Source organism: Melopsittacus undulatus, chromosome 6, assembly GCF_012275295.1.
Source record: "Melopsittacus undulatus isolate bMelUnd1 chromosome 6, bMelUnd1.mat.Z, whole genome shotgun sequence".
NCBI lineage: Eukaryota > Metazoa > Chordata > Aves > Psittaciformes > Psittaculidae > Melopsittacus > Melopsittacus undulatus.
This window is the reverse complement of record NC_047532.1, coordinates 4032482-4052956: the sequence shown is the minus strand read 5'-3', so window position 1 is coordinate 4052956 and position 20475 is coordinate 4032482. Positions and strand designations below refer to the sequence as shown.

Sequence of the window (20475 nt, the reverse complement as noted above, 5' to 3'; positions counted from 1 at the left end):
AATAAAGTGTTCAAAATTATCTTAACCTCAGCAGGAGATGAGCCATGTATGGAGAAAAAGAGCATCTCAATCTGGCTAAAGGCAGGAAGAGCTGAATAGGAATTTGGTCAGGTAAGAAATTCAGTTATCTTTCTAACCTGAGGCTTCTCCAGAAGCCCTCATCAACATCTGAGGTTAGGGAAGCTGGGAATTTCCAGCATCCACACCAGTAATGCTAATTCTCCTCATGCACATTTGCTGCCGTATACAAGGCAAATGCATTTTTTCATAAGGGTCTTCCATGGAAGCATATGAACTATGGGGTTCTCTCTTTGCAGGAAAAGTCATTTTAAGGAATTAGGATAAAAGGGAAAACTTCAAAACATTAAAAATACATCAGTTTACTGCAAATATACGTGCTAAAATGTACTTTTAGAAATGTATTTTGTAATGAATAATTCTGGCATTCCTATAACCAGTGACACTTCGGGGAAGGCTCAGGTAAGCCATCGGCACTGTTCTGAGCCTGCTCTGCCCACAGACAGCTGAAATGCTCTTCAGGAAAGTTCCCCAACTGGAGAAACCTGCTGCTGAGCAATTCTTGGTATTCAGATGCAGCTCAGAGTTCAAAAACCATGTGAGAAATTTCAAGGCAAAAATGGCACATTTCTGAACTGGCTACAGGTCCCTTCTCTTTTGAGGTTCTCTTACTGATGTAACCAAAACTACTGGATTCGCTGGTATGTTCCAGTGACATTTTTAGAAGCTCTTGCTGGAGCTGATGGGACTGGGATTCTGTCTTATGGATACAAACCATGGGACAGATTAGAAAAAGCAGTATCTGGTTTTATTTGCACCTTACCCTGAGAGGATTTTCATTAAGGTACGGAGGTTCTCCTTCCACCATTTCTATTGCCATGATCCCAAGAGACCAGATGTCCACTTTGGGGCCATATGCTTTTCTTGTCACCACTTCTGGTGCCATCCAGTAAGGAGTCCCGACCATTGTGCTCCGTTTACTCTGCTCAGGGGTGATCTGAGCGCAGAAACCAAAATCAGCTGATGGGAAAAACAAGTACTGTTAAAGGCAGGTTGAAGCAAAAGAAATCCCCACTACATGCCTGAGAACGTGCTGCTGAATCTGTCTGGGAAAGGAGCCATGCCCTGTTCAGTCAGCACTGCAGCCAAGGAAACACTGAACTGGCCATTTAAAGAAGCCCCTCAAGTTTCATGCAGTGGCTTTGATTCACTTGAGGCTGTAGATTGTAACTCCCTCCCTCTGAAAAGGACACACACAAACCAAAGCTACTCTTAACACCTTTTTCCTTCTATACCTCTCTGCATGTTGGAACTGTGCTCTTAGCTTGCAGCAGTGGTTAATGCACTACCACAAGCATCACTTTTAGGTAACTGGCAGTCAGTCAAAAGCAGCCCCACACCACATCCTGGGAGCGCTGTGCCTGGCCAAGAATACCTACTCAATTTGACAGAGCCGTCCATTCCGAGAAGAATATTGTCACTTTTGATGTCTCTGTGAATCACTTGGTTTGAATGAAGGAAGTCCAGCGCTTGCAGGCACTGACGGACAAAAGAGAGACACGAGGGTGAAAATTAATGATGGCTCCAAAAGATTGAATTTCTAGATGAATTGTGAGTAATGGCAGAATATTGCACTGTCAAAAGAAGAACACCGTGCTGCATCAACTGCCTGAGTAATAACTTTCTAAATGAAGGCATATTAGCTTTTGAAAGAGAAATGTCAATTATTGATAGAGACTATCCCCTGCAAGCACAGAGAGAATGGCTGCTGCTGCAGTGAATGTGCTATCTCCATCCACATGAGAAACTATCATTTGCCAATATTCCCTTCTTTTAGTATGAAGTGGATCACTTTCAGGTTGGAGGTTGCATGACAAAGGTTTTATTGTTAGGCTCTACAGCCGATTTGGAAATAGCATATTAGTGATTTTTCAGAAGCAAACACCATTGTGGGAGGAATGCTCTCCTTTTAAGCTGAGGCCTGTGATAAATGAGCCTCTTATTTTTCTTTGCTGTTGTTTTAAAACTCTGCCACCAGCATGTTTGCTTTTACAGGCAACGAATGCAGTAGAGACGTGCTCCAGGCAAATGTTTAAAGAGGCAAAGTTGAGAATAGAACTAAGAAAGAGATAGTACAGTAACAGTATATGAGTATAATAACAGAGCATAGTAAGTGCAGTGATACTGGCAGGCAGTTCACTTAAGTTGTTCTTTCTTCTCCATATTACTAAAGCAACACAGAAACAAAGCTGTGAACAAGGTATCACTCATGTTCTTACCATCTGTTTAGAAGTACCATCCTGTGTGAGTAAACGGAAGCACATGTGGGATCCCTTACCTCCCTACAGACAGCTGCTATCTGTCCTTCATCCATGCATGTCTCTGTAACCACATCGGTTAAAGAGCCGCCAGCCAAGTACTCCATAACCACCCAGAGCTCATCACCCACCAGGTAGCTGGAAGAAGAACACAGCAGCACTGAGATGAATGTGCAAAGCTGAGTTACCTTACGCAAAAGACTACAGCTGAGTTGTGTTTCCAGCTCATTCCTGCTAGGCTATACAGTACTGAGAAGCTGTGCAGTTTAAATCAGAAAGCACATTAAGTGAGAAATAAGAGCTCTTAGATGGCAAGCAAGTGAAAAAATGCAGTTTGGCAATGGCACGGATAAATCTTGCACCAGGAAATATCACATCATCTGGTTCATCATCTTAACATATAAATTCCATGATTAACTCCAGGAACAAGGCAGCACAGCTTTCAAAGTTGTCCATGGTAGGAGGGTGTGTACCACTGAGGACAGAAACTGGTCAGCACTCTGGAAAACCTTACATAAAATACATTCAGAAACAGGAAAACAGTTTAAAAACTGGCAAATTACATGTTTCTGGAAACAAGAACCCAGTCTTCCTGGCATCCACGGCCATGGAAAACAGTGGGAATAGCCCAAGGAAAATAATTTCTAAGATGATTTATCAGCACTTATCATAAGACACAGAAAATACTATCAACTTAAAAAAAACCAGCAAACCAAAGCCATCCAACAAAGCAACTCAGAGGCAGCTGTTTCATAAAGATCCAGCTGATCCAGGTTTCTGAGAACAGTCTTCAAACTACAGATGCCAGAAGAGATTTATGCAGACAAAGTGCAGTCTCCTCCCACACACTAAATATTAGCTAAATAATAAAGAGATCAATTTGCTGCCAGCATCAAAAAGGGTTTTTTCAGGTTTGCCTTGCAGTATGTAAATGAACATGCACGTGGTAATGCCACTGTCTGAGATCATTTACTTACCTGTCTAAATAGTTAACAATATTGGGGTTCTTATTTTCCCTCATGACCAGGATTTCATTAATAATTAGTTCCTTTTTGGGCTGCTGTTGGAGATTCATTTGCTTTATGGCCACCTAAAACGACATTGAAAAACATTAACTTGAAGTAGTCCATTGCACGAGGTCAGAACGAACATGGTTTTGGAATGACGTAGCAGAGCTGTGCCAAACTTTGTTGTTATATGGCATAAGAGCTTAGGAATTTCCATTACAACACCCTGTTCCTCTGTGGCCTGGGTGTTACAGGACATGTGGCCATAGATATTTTGCCTCATAAAAAGGGTCTTTAAACTCTTAACCACCAGTCTCTATCTAACACCACTCTCTGGACCTACACTCTCAAACAGCCTTATCACCACTATTGTTATTTGTGCACGTTTTGCAAGCAGGAAGTGATTTTGCTACTGTGAAAATATCTAAACCCAGCAGGTAATACTTCTGCAATTCCATGATTTTTGATGTCAGCTACTGCTGCTACACTTGACTGCACACAGAAAACGCATGCACAGTCGTATAAAATGCCATGCCTAAAAGATCACTAAGGTTACCTAGTACTTCCTAACTCGTTCCATTTGGGTTTTACTATTCTAAATAACATTCTTCAACATGGTTTAGATTCACAAATACTTTCTTGATCAAAAAAATTTTAATCCAGTCTATGGTATTTTATGGATAACCCCAGGGTTCTAAGCAGGGTTTAGGGCTCTGAGGCCCCTTGTAGACTCTAAGAGCAGTTACAAAGTGCAGCACTGCAGGTGGATGAGAAACTACCAGTAAGATCCCAGTGTATCGATGACAGCCAGAAATGGTAAATCGGAAATCTTAAGCTGTAGCACCAAAGAGCAATAGGATTCTCTAAGACATAATTTATTGCCAACATGATCCATTTTGCTCAGAACCACTGCAGCCATCCTGCCTCTGCCTCCTCCTGTCTCCTCTGCCCGGTCCCATCCCTCCCACAGTCTCCACTTGAGCTTTTCCTCCTGGCTTCCCTCCTGAGCCCAGCTCTGCCAGCCCCATCCCTCTGGGCTCAGCCCAACTTCCCTCCCTGGCACACAGCTCAGCTCCAGCCAAGCCTCTGCAAACACACCCTCCCCAGGGCTCCCAGCACACACCTCATGGGAGATGTGGCCCTGTGGCTACTTAATATCTGGCCCCCACTTCCCTGTGACCAGTTCATGGGCTGTAAAGGGCTGTCACTGCCACTGGACCTAAACATGGCTGTATGGTTTAGGAGAGACCTTTGCTCTCGATATACATCTTCTCATTTGCCAGTGTGTGTGTGTCAACCGGCGTCAGTATGACTAGAACACAAAACTGTGTGCTAAGCATGATCTCTCCTTCATTAGGTCTCACATTATACTTTGAAGGCAAAATATATAATGGAAAAAATGCTAAATAGCATTGCTGCCTGAACCTGTGATTAAGATAAACGGGGACTGAACGCTGGCAGCCTCCATCAGCTAGCTGATGCATTAATATATTTAGTCATTAAGACAGAGCTACTGTGTCCTTCTCTGAAAGATATCACTGCCTCCCTGCATTCCTTCTGGCTGTGAATAAGCACAAAGTCTGTCTGAAATTACACTATGTAATGAACCTATTCACTCCTCACAGCACCATAAGAACCTGTGGCCACCCTATTTGTTCTCCTGAAGCCTCACTTTATGACAGAGCTTTAGATTTTACCATGTGTATTGCTATCCCATCTATGGCCAGGTCCAAAGGTAGATTTTATGTCGTAAATGTAGTATGTAGTAAAATATAGCATATAATTAAAAACATCATTCTATCACAATTGGCCTTAAAAGCTATGGGTGAAGCATCAAGAGAGATGCTTCACCCAAGCAGAGAACACCAAGGCTCTTACTGCTTCCAGGGGGTGCAGGACACCCCCAAGGAATTTGCAGGCACCTTTTCAGGCATTAGTCAACACCTCAGTGTAATGGTTGCTGGAGAGTCGATGGCCACGGTAAGTGTTCAGCTACTGAGGCACAGAAACACATTCCCCTTAAGGAGCTTCCACTGAAAAGCTGAGGAAGGCAGATGATGTATTTTGCCAACGGACACCAGTCTGTGCTTAGGAGTAACAGCCTTAGCAGAACATGTATTCTGCAGGCTGACACTAGTCTGTGCTTCAGAGGTATTTATATCTTTGCAGTACAGATGTACTGGTACCCAAAAGCCCCATCCACAGTTTGTACCAGAGGGGAAAGCCCCAGATATCTGCAGAATCTGCTGGGGCTGCTGGCACTTACCTCTTGTCCTGTGGCGATGTCGATTGCTGTATAAACAGTTCCTGATGCCCTAGAAACAAAACAGCAGCAAAGAAAGGAGAAGCAGTTTAGTCCCTATGGATGAACACAAGCCCAGATCCCTGCTGCCTGTAGTGTTTATAAATAAAACCACCTTTGTTCCTTCAACCAGCAGCGCACCAGCCCTCTGCAATGCAGAGTACCCAGGATAAAACTATGTCCAATATGAAGAACAAGGGCTTGTGCAAACCTCAAACTAAATTATTATAGCTCAAAACTAAAGACAGGCTGTGTACAAACCATGGGAAATGATGTAAGTTTATTCTTTTTCCATTTTCTCCAGTTTTGGTTTGGTTTGGGTTTTTTCTTCCCCTTTTTTTGTAGCTGTGGGTTACACAAAGGAAATGATTCTCCAGGTGTCCTGTGAGGTCACAGCTACAGCAGGTTAAGGGATTTACTGTTACACAAATGGGAGACCTACTCAAAACAGAGGATCCCCAGACAGCTTCTCTGTGAGTCAAGAGCCATCAGCAGCTGCTTCCACTACCAGACACGTGAAGGACTCTTCATGGTGCTGATGTTTTGCTCCATGGCAGACACCGGTTGTGTTGCAGAGCCACCAGCAGTAAATGGTGTGCTCACCTGCAGGCTAGACAGCATGGGGTTTGTTTGCCATCTGCCTCTTGTTGACAGAGGTTCTTCCCCTGTAATCATGCAAAGAGCTGGAAAAGGCACCATCAGAGGAAATCCTTCTGGGTTTAAAAGCAACTTGGGGCTTGTAAACCCTAATGGGGTTTCCTTCTGAGCTAAACCATAGTTGTACACTGCCATCACTTAAGTCTGTATCTGTATGGGTAGTGAGGCCAGGGTGGGAATTCTTGGAACATGCATCCAGCAAGTGTCCCACTGACTGAAAATGCCAACGTCAGTTTGTTCATTCTGACATGATCCCTGGCCTGTTTACCTGCAGGCTGAAATACTTGTGAAGCATTGTAATTCAACAGGCACAGAGACTGTGTGTGTTGAGAACAGTGTTCTCATTGGGCACGCTATGTATTCTTTTAATATAAATGCAAATGCATTTTCCTATGACTAATTGTTGAGATTAATCCAATTTGTTTTCATAAAAAGCCAACACCATTTATTCAGGCTGTGCTGTGCTCCTCAGTAAAGTCCTATCAGGGTTCATTTAAAAACAGCTATTTAAATTAGGATGCTTTCACTCTGCTCCAGGCCATCTGTGAGGAGCTGAGATAAAGGTGAGTAATTTAAGTAAAGCTGTGAATTAATTGCAAGGGCTCTGCAATTGTGCATTACCAACCTTTACTTCTAAGCAACTGCAATCCCTGATCTGTATCTAACTTTTAAGAGCTTCTGCAGCATCTTGGGTTTAACGTAGTTAGGCAAGTACCAAGGCCCGCAATTAGATCTGTGTCACTGTGATGCAGTGCAGTACAAGTTAAAAAACCAGCCTGAACCCAGGCTGCTCATGGCTCTGTACTCATTTGTCTTTCTAGCAGGAGCTAACACTGCTTGAGCAAACACAGCCTCTTTATCAAGCACAAGTTAACCAAGTTTCCTCCGGCATCAGCAGCATGCGAAGTCCTCAACTGGAGACTGATGTCAAACCAGAAACCTAGCACTGAAGCTGACCTGCTCTTCAGCACAGACCTTCTGACTACTGTTCACTACAGAGTGACCGTAAAGCCATCACACTGTTCATTAACTTACCCGCTCTATGAGGCCATGAGGTGCTACATGCTGGACAAGCTGCTTTTCCTTATGTACAAAGTTGCTCTCTGCCTGCAGTCTGAGCAGCCATGTCTCTTGCTGCCTTGCAGTGCTCTTATTAGCAGCTACTAAAAGACCACCCACTTCCAATACTACACGTGCCTTTGACATAACCATACACATACATCGCAAGGGTGGGCAGGAACTGGCACCTGCATCACTAAGCACATCAGCACAATCCAAGGCACTACATCTCAGCCCAGCCATGCAGCAGCCTGGTTCCTCCTCCTCATCCTGTTTGATTACCTTTGTGATGACTTTTTTCTTTAGGATAAACGATGTGGATATAATCCCAATCACTGACCCTGCTTGGAGCCTGCCTGATTTCATGCTTGATGTGACACCAGCAAAATACCCAGCCCATGGTTTTGTGTAAGTAACAGGGACTGGACTTACCCTTGGCCAATTTTCTCAAATCGAGTGTATTTCTTCTTAGGATCTCCCACGCTCACAATGCTCCCTGAAAGAAACAAAGATGCTCACTTAAAATGAAGACACCACCTTCCAGCAGATCAGAACTGCAGCTCCATTGTCTGGGGTTGTGAACTGTTTGTAGTCAGTTGGGTAACACCACCACAGGCAGCTCCACGGCACAGATGGCCTCCACAAAGACTGATGTTCTACAGTCCTTTGGAGAGTTAGTCCTTAGGAGACTAAGAACATGGAGGAGCATTCACAAGAGCGGTGTCAGAAAATAACAGGTACCAATGCAAGTGTTTGTTGACTATAAACATTAATGAGAGCTGGAACAACAAAGCTTTTATGGATAAATACTGTGTGTGATTCAAGAGAAGGTTTAATGGTTCAGAAGATTAAATGCACCTTGTGCTCTGGAGTCAATGTTTATCATCAGGTGCTATTTTCAGAACAGGAAGAATACTGCAAAGTGTTTCCAGGAGGGGATCTTCTCAACCTCTCAGCAGTTAGCCATAAGATTGCCTTTAATCAGTAAATATGGCGCTTTAAGAACTATGACCCTCACCATTTATTACCAGGTTCTGAAGAAAACCTTGTCCATGCCATGTTAAGAACCCCACTGCTTGTCTTCAACCTGACTCAGCTCAGTAACTCACATCTGACTTGCACTCTCAGCACTGCACACACACAGATCTCCCCAAGCAAACACAGCCGTGATGGAAACCAAGAACTCCTGGGGCACCAGCATTACACACACAGCTGCACAGAGGAGCTGCTGTAATGTGAGGAGTGCAGGTGCTGTGGCTCATGCAAAGCAAAGCAAAGCCAAGCCAGGCCAGACGGGGTGCTGCCGCCTCCCGGCAGCTCTGCGCTGGAGCAGCAGGAAGGCAGAGCCGGCCTGTCCAGCACCAGATCCATCGGCATCATGGAGCTCGTGTGCTCCTGAAAGCTGGAATTAAAGCACTCACTGCTCTGGGTTTATCAAATGCGAGAGCCAAAATCTGATAAGCTCAAATCTGAGGGAATAATCACAAAAACAATATTGTTATTTCTGGTCTGGTGGTTTCCTAGATCAAGTACAAACAATGAAGCCTAAGGTGATGGCTCAATGAGAGTGACTTCTAAAGATTTAACTTGGAAGGTACATTACTGAAACACCTTAAGAAGATTAATTAAGGATGAAAGACTTCCAGTGTGTTGCAGCATATTTTGTTTGACTGATCTGGCACTATTCCTTTATCACACACACTTATTTGTCCACTTGTGCATCCAAAACAAAACTAGGTGATGCACCATTTGCTACAAGTAGTAACAAATACCTCTCTCCCCGGGGTCCAGGCCATTTCCCTGGAGCAGAGGGCTTTAGCATCCAAATGGGCATCTGACTGGATGCCTGGCCAGGAATACTGCCTGCCAGCATGGCACGAGGACAGGACATCAGCACCATCTGGTACACTCCCTGCTAAAAGAACATTGCTGGCCTTGGCAAGATCCCTAATGGGAGCTGTGGGAGAAGAGGTTTCCTTTGCCGCATGGCACTCACTCCGCTTCCCTGGCACTGCAGGAACACCAGGAGTGCTCATTGTGGCACAGCCCCAGGAGACTCTGCAGTACTGACACAAACACAGCCGTAATCCTGCGCTGGGCTGGACCAGGAGAACAACACTGTGCTGCCAGCGTCAGCCTAGGTGCTATTTTCAGCTAGTTAATGGAGTGGGTATCTATCCAAACAGATACCAGAAGTTCAAGGAAGTTTGTGTTAGTAAAGCATAAAGAACAAGACTGCAGGATAAGCATTTTGAAATAGAATTTTCCATATTTGCCACCGATTTTGCAGGTCAGAATTCTGGAGTTTTCCTCAAAGCTGGAGCAGCTGCTTCACAAGTTAGTTGTTTGTACCTGGTTTCCTGTGCTTAAGCCAATGCACATTCTAATACAACAGCGCTAAAATCAACAAAGTGACTGGGACATGGCTGCAGTTCAGAGCAGCACTCCCTGCTCTGGACAAAAGATACACAGATCAGCTATTCTGGTGTCTTTAAGCACTTTCCTTTATCAAGTCCTAAATTAAGTGGGTAAGAAGCAGAATTGGGCCACTTCTGTTTTATAATTACAGTGGGACATATTCATGATTTCATTACAGGCAGAATTCTGTTTGATCTTATCTCAGTAGTACAGGCTTTGCTCCCCAGTAAAACTTGTAATGAAAGTGGCTCTAAAAAAACAGTTATTTCAAGCAGAACAGAACTATGAAAGCAACTGAAGATAAAAGAGGGCAGAGGACATCTTCCTGAAGTCTAAAGATCAATCGTGGGGGAAGCAGGCAGGTGGAGAAGTCATAAGAGTTAAAACGAACCAAAACAGAAAAACCCCAACCACCACATATGCTTATCAGCCCAGGACTGTAACAAAAAAGCATCACCCCTGTTTCCAGATAGCTTCATGAAAGCACAGACAGATTTCCATTGTCCGCATCACAATTTGCCCAAGGCAGAGCTTCAGACCTTGCTCACTTGGTATCAAATTCATAAGAAAGAAAAAGCACGAAAGCATGTAACATTCCAAAGATATAACCCACAATAACTCCAGGGCTCAGTCCTAATCCGGCTGACACAGACGCTTGAGCAATGACAGGCACACTTGCGTTCATGTACGCAGGGTACCTGCAGATCTCATGGTGGAAGCCTGCCTCAAACATTTATCCTCAGCTGCAGAAGCTGTAATTCCTCCCTTTATAAGCTGACATACCTGCAGGTAACTTATCTGCTCTGGAATTTATTTCATTGTGCCCTCAAACCTACTGAACTTACCCCTTGGATACTCCCTAACAGCAGAGAGATTCAGTTCTTTATAGTCCTGTCAACCTGCTAAGGGTGCAAAAAACTCTACACAAGCAGCTGAAATCTCATAGCTAAGGAGGGCTTCAGCCTTTGCAGCCAGAGCAGTCATCAGTGGCAGGTATGACAAAACAGTTTGTGTAGCACAAGAACAAGCATTGACAGCCACTAAGAAGCCACAGCCAGACTGCACCCCTTCACAAACAGCTACCCCCATTAAAGATAGAATATTATTGGCTTTGAGATTAAACACAAGGAGGCATAGATCAATCCACTTTTTGTCCTAGCAGTTAATGGTAGACACAGAGTAAACTGGGCTACGTTACGAACCCAACAATTTATCATCTGCGAGCATAGCACTGGCAGTTATTATGTGCAAGCAGCAGAGTAAATTGGTTGTACTGCAGAATCACAAAGGGCTTGATGGGTTTTCCTAGAGCATGATCTGCCCAGGGGTTTGGGGCCAATGGTTAGGATTCTAACAGTATTAACTGCCTGGGAATTAGCTATGACAAAGTGCCATGTATGTGAGGAATATACACAGTGGATGTGCTGGAGACTGGCTCCTGAGAAATGCTTGCAGTGCAGTTTCACCCCACCATGCCACACAGATGTATCTCTGATACATCTTTATAAGCACATAGCTAAGAAATAAGGATTGTTATAAAAGTTGTTTTTGAGTACATTAAAAACACCTATTCCTCTATCCATGGTATCAGCTTCAAAAGAGTTCTGACAGAAACACAGGATTCTTATAACTCTGATATACTAGTAAATGTAGTAAAGCAATCATAAAAATGGCACCAATAGAATATCTGGAGCAGGAGAGCTCCTTGAGGCTAAAGAATCAGACAAGTGTTCTGGCTGTCTATTGGTACAAGAAACCCCCCAACACAAACAAACAAAACCCCCCAAACCCAACAGATTTCTGCAAAGCATTTTGGCTCCAAGAAAATTCTCTTTACACTTCAGGAGTCTAAAGAGAACTCAGGCACCCAAATTTCCTGTTCCATTTGGCCATTAGCACACAGGAGTTCACTAGGTCACAGCCCTCTGCTCAACCAGAAACAATCTTTGCTTTTGCCTTTAGCACAGTAGGAAGGTCAGGCAAATCCAACCCACTGCTAGCTGCCCTCAGAGGCAGAAGGAACATCCAAAGTGCTCTCTTACTTCCCCTAAATTTGCATAGGGCACCATAAGTAACTCTGTGACACTAAACCGAGGATGAACATCTGGTGCATACAGTCCTAAAGCACGCTGCTTTATCAGGCAAGAAATACAGGATACATACTCAGTTTCTCTAGGATCTCCTCATCTGTCATCTTGGACTTTTTTCGCTGCCGGTCTGTGTTTCTGTACAAAGTGCTTGTGTTTGAGTTTTCAGGCTGGGGAGTGGTGGCTTCCTTAGCTGGTGCTGGTGCAGCGGCAGGTTCAATTACAGAGCGCGTGTAGATCTGTGACAAGAAATTATTCTGTGTCAGAAAGGTGCTTGCAGAGATGCCCCTGAGATCATATTTCTAATGCAAACCCTTAGGAAGATGCCTTCTGCCACATCCAGGGCTCTTAAAATACTCGGTTTTGCTGTCCACTTCTCAAACTGAACAGAAAAAACCAAAAGGGCAGTCTGACACAAGTTCTGAGCCAGTCCCATTTACAATTTTCATTGATTTTTCTGAAAGATAACTGAAACAATGAACTTACTGTGTTGGTAGGATATAAAAATAGATGTGTCCAGGGCCCCACAGCCTTTTTTGTGATGCTCATGTGTTCTGATGAGTAACAAAATGACTCTTTAGTTGGTATGTGTCTGAATAGAAGCAGGGAGCATTTCCCTTTTCTGACAATAACTGCTGAACTGACTTCCCATCAGTATTGCAAGCTTTGGGGAGTGCCCATTAGGACTTGCAGTCACAGACCTACCTTCTCTTTACAAAGCACAGCCGAGCAGAATTCTTCTCACCAACCTTCAGTCTTGTAAAAGTGAAGGGTGTACCCTAAGCTGTTCATTTAATTACTTACATAGCTTGTGGGGAGGAACAGGTACCTCCAGGCAACAGTTTCTTCCACGGAGCCAGAAAAGCTGTGAACTGCATCTGATGACCACTCTCCCCACTGATGACAAGACAGCCTACACAGATACTTTGGGCAAAGTTGCTCACTTCTACACCGGTAGCATTAAAAGAGACAATGCTACCTCTGATCTGATACTAAGATGAATTCACAGTTCCTATCACAGGGAACTCATTACTCCATATGAAGGTTCAAACCAGGTTTTCCTGGTGTCAGCAGCTTGGCTGAAGCATTAGGTTGTGGTAGGACTCCAGCCCTCAATCTTCATTCAGGAATGGCAAGTGCTGTCTGATCAGAAACATACAGCTCTGAATTACACCAAATACACTGCTGACCAAAGCTGGACTTACTGATTTTGTATGTTCAGGCCGTGGTGCGATAACTGGTGGAGGTTCATTGTCATCTTCCTCTTCATCATCATCTTCATCCTCTTCTTCAGAAACAGAGGGAGCTAGTGGGGGTTCTGATGCAGTTTTTGTGCTCTGTGGACAGAGTATGAGTGACAGTCACCATTCTGCACTTGGAAGGTTTGTTAAAGCACACAACTTTAGTTTGCTTATACACCAGAAACCAGCCTGGACATGCCTGTACTCCTTTGGGCCTCAGTTCCAAGTTACACACAGCACAATACAACTTAAATGTTACAAATTACTGTGCTGTTGTCTTTATCTGTCTTGGTGGTTTTCCTGGTTTGCTAAGAACAACTAAATCATTCCCCTGCTCAAAGTCTAACTTCACAGAACGTAATGCTTGAATCTATCACAAGAAATCCCATGCAGTTACTGGCTAATTGCTTTGGCATTGTGTCTGCAGCAATGGTAACAGGTAATTAAGCTAACAGGTGTCTACTGGCTGGTTAATTAACACACTTCAAAGTGCAAAGCCTCCTTCAGCATCTTGCTGGGAATTTGGGTTTGGAGAGAAAGAGAGAAGGCTCTTTGCTTCTTTACTGCTTTACCCATGGGTATTGCCTGTTTCCAAAGGACTGAAATTCACTGTTTTGCAGGTCCTTCAGCCCCATCCTCCTCTTAACCTAGTCCTAAGTTAACACATTGATCTTTCTACTGGTTTCCTGTTTCTGACCACAGCAATAACCCAGGGTGAATGCAGCCCTCTCAGGAGCAAGGCACATCTCCCCCCACCAGCTACTCAAAGCAGGGGGTCATATCACATTGTCACAATTTGCTGGTGAAACAAAGACTGAAAAGGTGCCTTGTTCAGTGTTTATCAAGTGCTTTAAAGCTGGCTACAACAGGCCACTTGGAGAGCTGAAGCAAATCAAAGGCCCTCTTCTATATATGCACATCTCATTTGTGTTCTCCTTAAAATGGCATCAATCTAGTCCCATACAAATATCAGTAAGGGACGTCCTGCAGGAGAGACCTGAGTTGGTAACATCTGAAAGCTGATATCCTGTCTCACTTTCGATATCTGCTAGAACAAAATACCACGGCATTTACCATGGGTCCATACCCACTGGAAAAGCTATTGGGAATGCTTACTATGCTCTGGTGAACCCCAGACTTCCTTTTAAGTGTGCTTTATTAAAGGCAATGAAAGCAGCATCAATTGAACGTCTGAAGTGTGCGAATATTCGAAGATGATTTTCTTTCCATTATACATACCCTCTGTTGTGCAATCGCAGACCTAAAATTAAGTTGCTTCATACTTGAAAATAAAGGCTCAATCCCCATTCAGTCATTTGCTATTTAATGCACTAACATTAAGATTAATAAATCTGGTCAATATTAATGTGGATGTCATGGCTGCATCACTGGGATTACTATGGCAAGGCAGTTAATTAGAACTGGGGAGTAGTTAAAACTTCCTTTCAACGGTTCCAGTGAGTTCCATATCCATTACAACCTTATATATATTCAGCCACACACTCAGCTGTACTAAGGATAAAGCATAAAACTTAACAGAAATGGATTCTAAGTTGTTAAAACTAAATTAAAATGGTCTAATTAGACAGTAGTGCATATTGTTGTGAATTACATATCCCAGCATGGCTAAGAACAACAAGCAACCTTCTGTCTGCAAAACCAGACTTGCATCTCTTTAAAGGATCTTAAACAGAAAATTAGAAGACAGCCTCTACACTACAGCACTACAATGCACTGCCTGTCATTCAGCCAGCAAGGCTGGCACTCCACTACAAAGCTCACAGCTCGATCCACAGTTCTTCAATGCTATGATAGTAAGAGGTTACTTCCACACTCACCGAAGGATGGGCTTCTATGTATCCATGGGCGCTTTTATCTGCAGTGCACAAGGGAAAATTAATCAGATGCTGTTAGAAAACTGCCTGTTGTGGGAAGTCCCACAGAACAACTAAATTCAAATAGCATTTATTCGGACACCATCCTTCCACTAGCAGCAGTTATTTCAAGTAGCAAGCAAGATAACAGGACAATATACTAGGCTATTATTTTTCTACAGTTTCTGTCTCCTATTTTTTGCCAGTGAATAAAATAAATAGAAACTTGGTCAAGAAAGTTCCAATTGTTCTTTAGTAGCCAATGCTTCTGTTCCACCCAACAGCTAAAGCAGCTGCTTTCCTTTTTTCGGTTAATCCATTGCATGAACTGATTCTCTTTAACTTGCTGAAAATGTTTTACCATGAAAGCTTCCCCAGAATAACCCTGAGCAGTGGCAGTTCTGCCCTGTCACAGCACAGCAGCAGCTCCTGAGTTCAGGAGCATACACTGTTTTAACGTTACCTTTCATCACAGAGGTAACTGCTGCTTCAGCAAACGCAAGCATCAGGTTTGAGAGTCAAATCTTTTAATTACGGAGTTTCTAAGAAAGAGATGCTTTCCCTCAACATGACAGCAATGTTGGTAAAGCTGGAGCTCTCCCAGTCTGCATTTTGGAAGTTGTGCTGGTTGAACCAGCAAACGGAGGAAGTTACAGACTGCTGCCACAGGCTGTCATGGGTATGGAACTGACCCACAGCAGGTTGAATTACAGATGCTGTCCACACCCTGCTGGACAGAGACACCCCCTTATTACCTGGAGCTGTTGACACCAGCTTCACCAAACTAATGCTATCTTAATGGCACTTTTGTTTAAAAATCAACTGAGTCGTTAAGGAATAGCAAAAGAACATGTTGACACGAGAGCCAGAGAAGCTGCATCTAGTTAAACCCTCTGCTTACTCCCTTGGCATGTCAGCTGCAGGAGTGTGTCTAGTAAACAAAGGAATGAGCCCAATACAGAAAACCACACACTGTAGCAGTCTTGCACCTTCATTTTCACAGTGCCATGCTGCAGCTTTGCAGACTCTACACAAGGAAGGAATGACACCCCCATCATGTCTGCTGGCTTCTTTTGGATGGCGATACCTAAGTCATGAGGATTCTGGTATTGAGATTGCTCTGGACACTGACTCTTCCTTGCGCATCCTCTGTGGCAACATTCCTTTTACCTCCCAATAGCAGTGTTTTTAGGTTTGTTTGTGAATTATGCATAGAAACTTCTCTACAGCTTTTGCACACAAATCCTTGAAAATTCTCCTCTATAACAAAGTGGCACCAAAAATCCTCATAGTTCATAACCTATCTCTCAAACAAAGGATGCATAACTCCTGAAATGCACAAAACGAGTATACCCTGTACCCCAGTGTGAACACTGTGAAAGAACAAGGATGTGAGGGAACAGAAGTAAACACAGCCTTTGGCCATCAATGCTTCTGAGTAAAAACGGTAACGATTGTTTCATCTAGTATCTTATTTAGTTTTGAAAACAAGCAACAAAGAAAAGTCAGTTTCAGGGACATTTAGGGGACACAAGGAGAATTATAATTCATTTCAGGAGTATTTCTAAGGCTGTTTCTTGACCACTTCAATGTGGAACTTTTGGTCTGACTCATTCTGGAGTCTGACACTCCCTTCCTTGCAGCGAGATGTCAACTTACCTCCTGACGTAAAGCTCATGTATTTCTGGTTGTTAACTGTTTCTTTGGAATCATAGAACTTGAGAACATCTAGAACAGCTTGTGGGTTCTTCTTCTGCTCCAGTTTGGTTATGTTGGAGGTCTGTAGTAGCCTGGCCCACTGCTCTGGAATGCCCTGTAGGTGTCAAGTGGAAAGAATGCGAGTTTAGAGTGTTTAACAGCCACAGCCTCACAGATCTTTACCAAGATCCCATGCTACCTGTAAGATTACTTTGAGAGATATTGACACCCTACAATTGAAATTAGGAGCCTATACATCAGATGCAATCATTCTGTTCTCTATCAAAATACAGAGCTAAAACCAGGATCCAACTTTAGAAAGAAAAGAAAGTTATGACTGTGATAGGAAAGAAAGTGCATGAAACCCAAATCTTTAAATCAACCCTGCTCTTCCATGGAATAATGAGTTAAGGCTTAGCTTGTTTTCCTGGTGATTCAGTGCAGACATAACAAGGCTATTCTATGTTTGTGGACAACACAGTGTATTTTAGGAGCTTTACACTGGATTTTTAATGCTTAATAAGGCAAATGCATTTTGCTGAGATGTTCCCTGCTCTCTGATTAAAAGGTTAACCCCATCCTTATCCAATTAATTCTCAGCATACCAGGGAACACTGCGGGGTTAAGAATCTGCATTTAAATCCTCAACATCGTGACCCTGAGTTGTACCACTGCTGCTGAGGGTGTCTCTTGATCGAACTCCTGTAGCTCAGTCGGTTCTTTAATGTAAATATACAGAAACTAGGGACTCGGAGAACAGGCTGAGAGCGCCAAAGCCTTGCAGGAGTTCTCAGACATCTTATGAGTGAGGGTGGCATTTGAAAATTGATCCAATCACTGAAAGCTGCAGCTCTGCATTGGAAATGTATTGATGGAAAATTGCTTTAAATATCCAGTATAATTTCCTAAATTGGAAAGCCTGCAATATTCCCCCATTACTGCACAGCCAACATCTACCAGCAAACTGCAGGACTTACTGAATGAGAAACTGTACCTGAAGCATCATTTCAATTTAGCCTTAGTGCCACCCCAATCTGGGAAACGCTTTAATGTAGCTTCTTCCTAAGAAGTTCTCCACAAAACAATGTGTGACATGGGCCTCCAGAGTTTAGGATTAATGACAAAAAGAGTGGGATAAGCCAAGCAACAAATCTACTGCACACACATCAACCTGCTGCTGCAGTGCTATGACATCTCAAAGAAGCATTTTGATGCAAGATTCTTTTGGGCCTGTGACGCACCTCTGGGAGCTTCCCTGTGCACATCTGTGAGCCATAGAGATCTGGCTGTAATGGACGTAAATAAAGAAAGAAAAGAAAGTTAAAACAGAATGTGGGACAACTTAGAAGGTGGGAGGAGGAAACCAATGGGCCAAAATGGGGAAGTCCCATCTAAACTGGGAGTTACGAGGTAGGTAACAAATGGATTAGGTGGTGGACAGGCTACAGGGAAACAGAAAAATCACAACTGTTTCAAAGTTTGGAAGCATCTTTCCCCCTCCTCTTTTTTTAAACCAGTTTTTCTCTCATAAAAACACATTCCTGAGGATTAAATGCAAGTGACTGGAAAAATTACCTATGATCTCTTTAGTTAAAATATAAAAATAATAGAGAAAGATCTGGGCTTTTGCTGTTTGCCTCATCTGAAAGCCAGGTTGGCATTTTTAATGGCTCTACACAAGTGTTTTCCAGCAGTTCTGCAGCCCCAAGATCACAACTGGCCAGCATACGAGCCAACAAAGTGCAGTGGAAAAGGCAAGCTGATCAAACTCAAGACTTCGCACTAGGAGACTGGGTACGGTCATAACACAGATAACCTGTGTGTGTCAGACTGACAATCAGGACAATTCTAAAGGAACAACTGGTTAGGTTAATAACCTGTAACCTCCTTAGATCTACAGCCACAACCTTTTCTCCCACTTGCTAACCTTGAAACCTGGGAAGTTTGGTGTGTGACCACATTTTGTTCTAGATTGGGGATCAGGAAACTGTTTCAAACCCACATGCCTCACAAAATGTGCTCCCCAGTACACTCCTTCCTCCATTCAGAAAAGGCAACTGCTCCTTCAAAACAAACCAACATAAAGCTCTAGCAGCATGCTCCCACCCAACAGCTTCCAACCAACTTCATTTTGAGCTTTAAAAGTTCTCCTTGTAAGCAGATGTGGTTGCCCCAAGCACAGTGAAATGTAGATATAACACATTCATGAGCAACAACACAGCTTGGTGCTCAAGCCTGAAAGCTGAAACTCAGGAGTCCATGCAACTTTGACTTGGGATGCAACTAAGAGCAATCAGATAATGCAGCTGGGTGGGGGGTGACTGTCAGGTGTCAGAAATGGCCCAATGCATTGCACATAACCAGTGGAGCAGACACTATTGGCATGACGACTATAACAACTCAAAACAAACCCCCGTTTATTTGCACATTTACTGGACATTCCCGTGTCACTTCCAAACTTCTGAAGGAGACAGACAGTGTGATCACCAGACATTGAGGATATCTGTACATGACATGACCAGTGGCAGTCCCTTGAACAGGATGTACTTACCACATAACTACCCAGCTGATACACGGGTTGCATCCAGGTTGGGACAAATCAAACATGCCTAGTGTAACATGCAATGCAACACCTGCATCTGGGATTACTTGGGAGCTGATAGGAACTTTAGGAACAAGTATTACTGCAGAAGTATTGTGTAACTGTAAAACAGCAGCCACCTAATGTCTGCTGTTTTGAAAGGGAAAAAGACTTTAAAACACAGTGGTGCTACAGCAGTAAAGCTGGGCATGTTTAGCCTTGTACAATCACTCTGCTCTATAAAAGGCCAGGACCTGTGCTGGGGGCATCTGATACTAAAAACCAAATTAAAAACAATAATCAACAACAATCTGATGCTCCTGTTTTGACACACTGGATGATAATCAGAACATTCAAACTGATGTCTGAAGTACTGATAGAGAGTGCTTGTGCTGAGGACTCAAGTGTATTAACCTCAGCATCCCTCTTTTTTGATGCAGCTGGCAGGGACCTGATACTAACTGGGATCCTCACCACCAGTCAGTCTACAAGAGAATATGTTTGTGACCCATCACATTTTCATAGAGCCACAAGGAAAAAGTCTGAAGAACAGGGTAGAAATAAAGGCAGAAGGCTGAAAGAATAAATATAGAATAAGAACAGCTGAACATTCAGTGGGGAGAGCAGTGAAATGGGGAAGAAAGAAAGAAAATAGAAGATAAACCAGGAACATGGGATGCAAATACAAGAGGGAGAAATCAAAAGCAGAAAGTAACATGATTCCAAGATAAAGAGAATGGCATTGAAGAGTAACCTGAACAAAGTACCTACATGGCAGAGACTGAGAGGAAAAGTCAGAGGAAAACCAGGACAGACAGCAGGGAGAACACAATTTTGAAAGCTTTACGCTAAGATTCTGATCAAAAATGACCACATCTGGGCTTTTTAAATAAGCATTTAATCAAACCCTAGGGTTTGGCACAGAACAAATACTGAAGTAAGATTTTAAGTGACATGTATTTTATAAAGGCTAATGAACTAGTCTGCATACTTTAAATGTAGCTGTATCTCCTCATTACTAAGGATAATTCAATTTCACTCCTCCTTTGAAGACACGCTGTCATTAGATGCACCTTTTCTTCTACTGTTACTGTTATTATTACTATTGCTGCTGTAGCACACACAGTTTCTGAACTGTCCCTGAGACCCAAAAGTAGCAATCAAAGTAAAAACTGCTGAAGTCACATTAGGACTCACAGTCTGAAAATGAGCCCC

The 20475-nt window shown here is 43.2% G+C and overlaps 1 protein-coding gene across 2 annotated transcripts in view; it reads right to left on the bottom strand.

The window, feature by feature from the left end:
* PAK3 (p21 (RAC1) activated kinase 3) overlaps positions 1 to 20475 on the bottom strand; it is a 119673-nt gene that overhangs the window by 9301 nt on the left and 89897 nt on the right. For both annotated transcript variants that reach the window (XM_005144528.4, XM_031045041.2), the window contains exons 4-13: positions 16641 to 16794; positions 14946 to 14983; positions 13072 to 13203; positions 11943 to 12105; positions 7794 to 7857; positions 5610 to 5658; positions 3314 to 3426; positions 2357 to 2474; positions 1458 to 1557; positions 842 to 1038 (exon numbers count right to left, since the gene is read on the bottom strand). In XM_005144528.4, the coding sequence (XP_005144585.1) occupies positions 842 to 1038; positions 1458 to 1557; positions 2357 to 2474; positions 3314 to 3426; positions 5610 to 5658; positions 7794 to 7857; positions 11943 to 12105; positions 13072 to 13203; positions 14946 to 14983; positions 16641 to 16794 (1128 nt within the window). The remainder of the gene's footprint in view (positions 1 to 841; positions 1039 to 1457; positions 1558 to 2356; positions 2475 to 3313; positions 3427 to 5609; positions 5659 to 7793; positions 7858 to 11942; positions 12106 to 13071; positions 13204 to 14945; positions 14984 to 16640; positions 16795 to 20475) is intronic.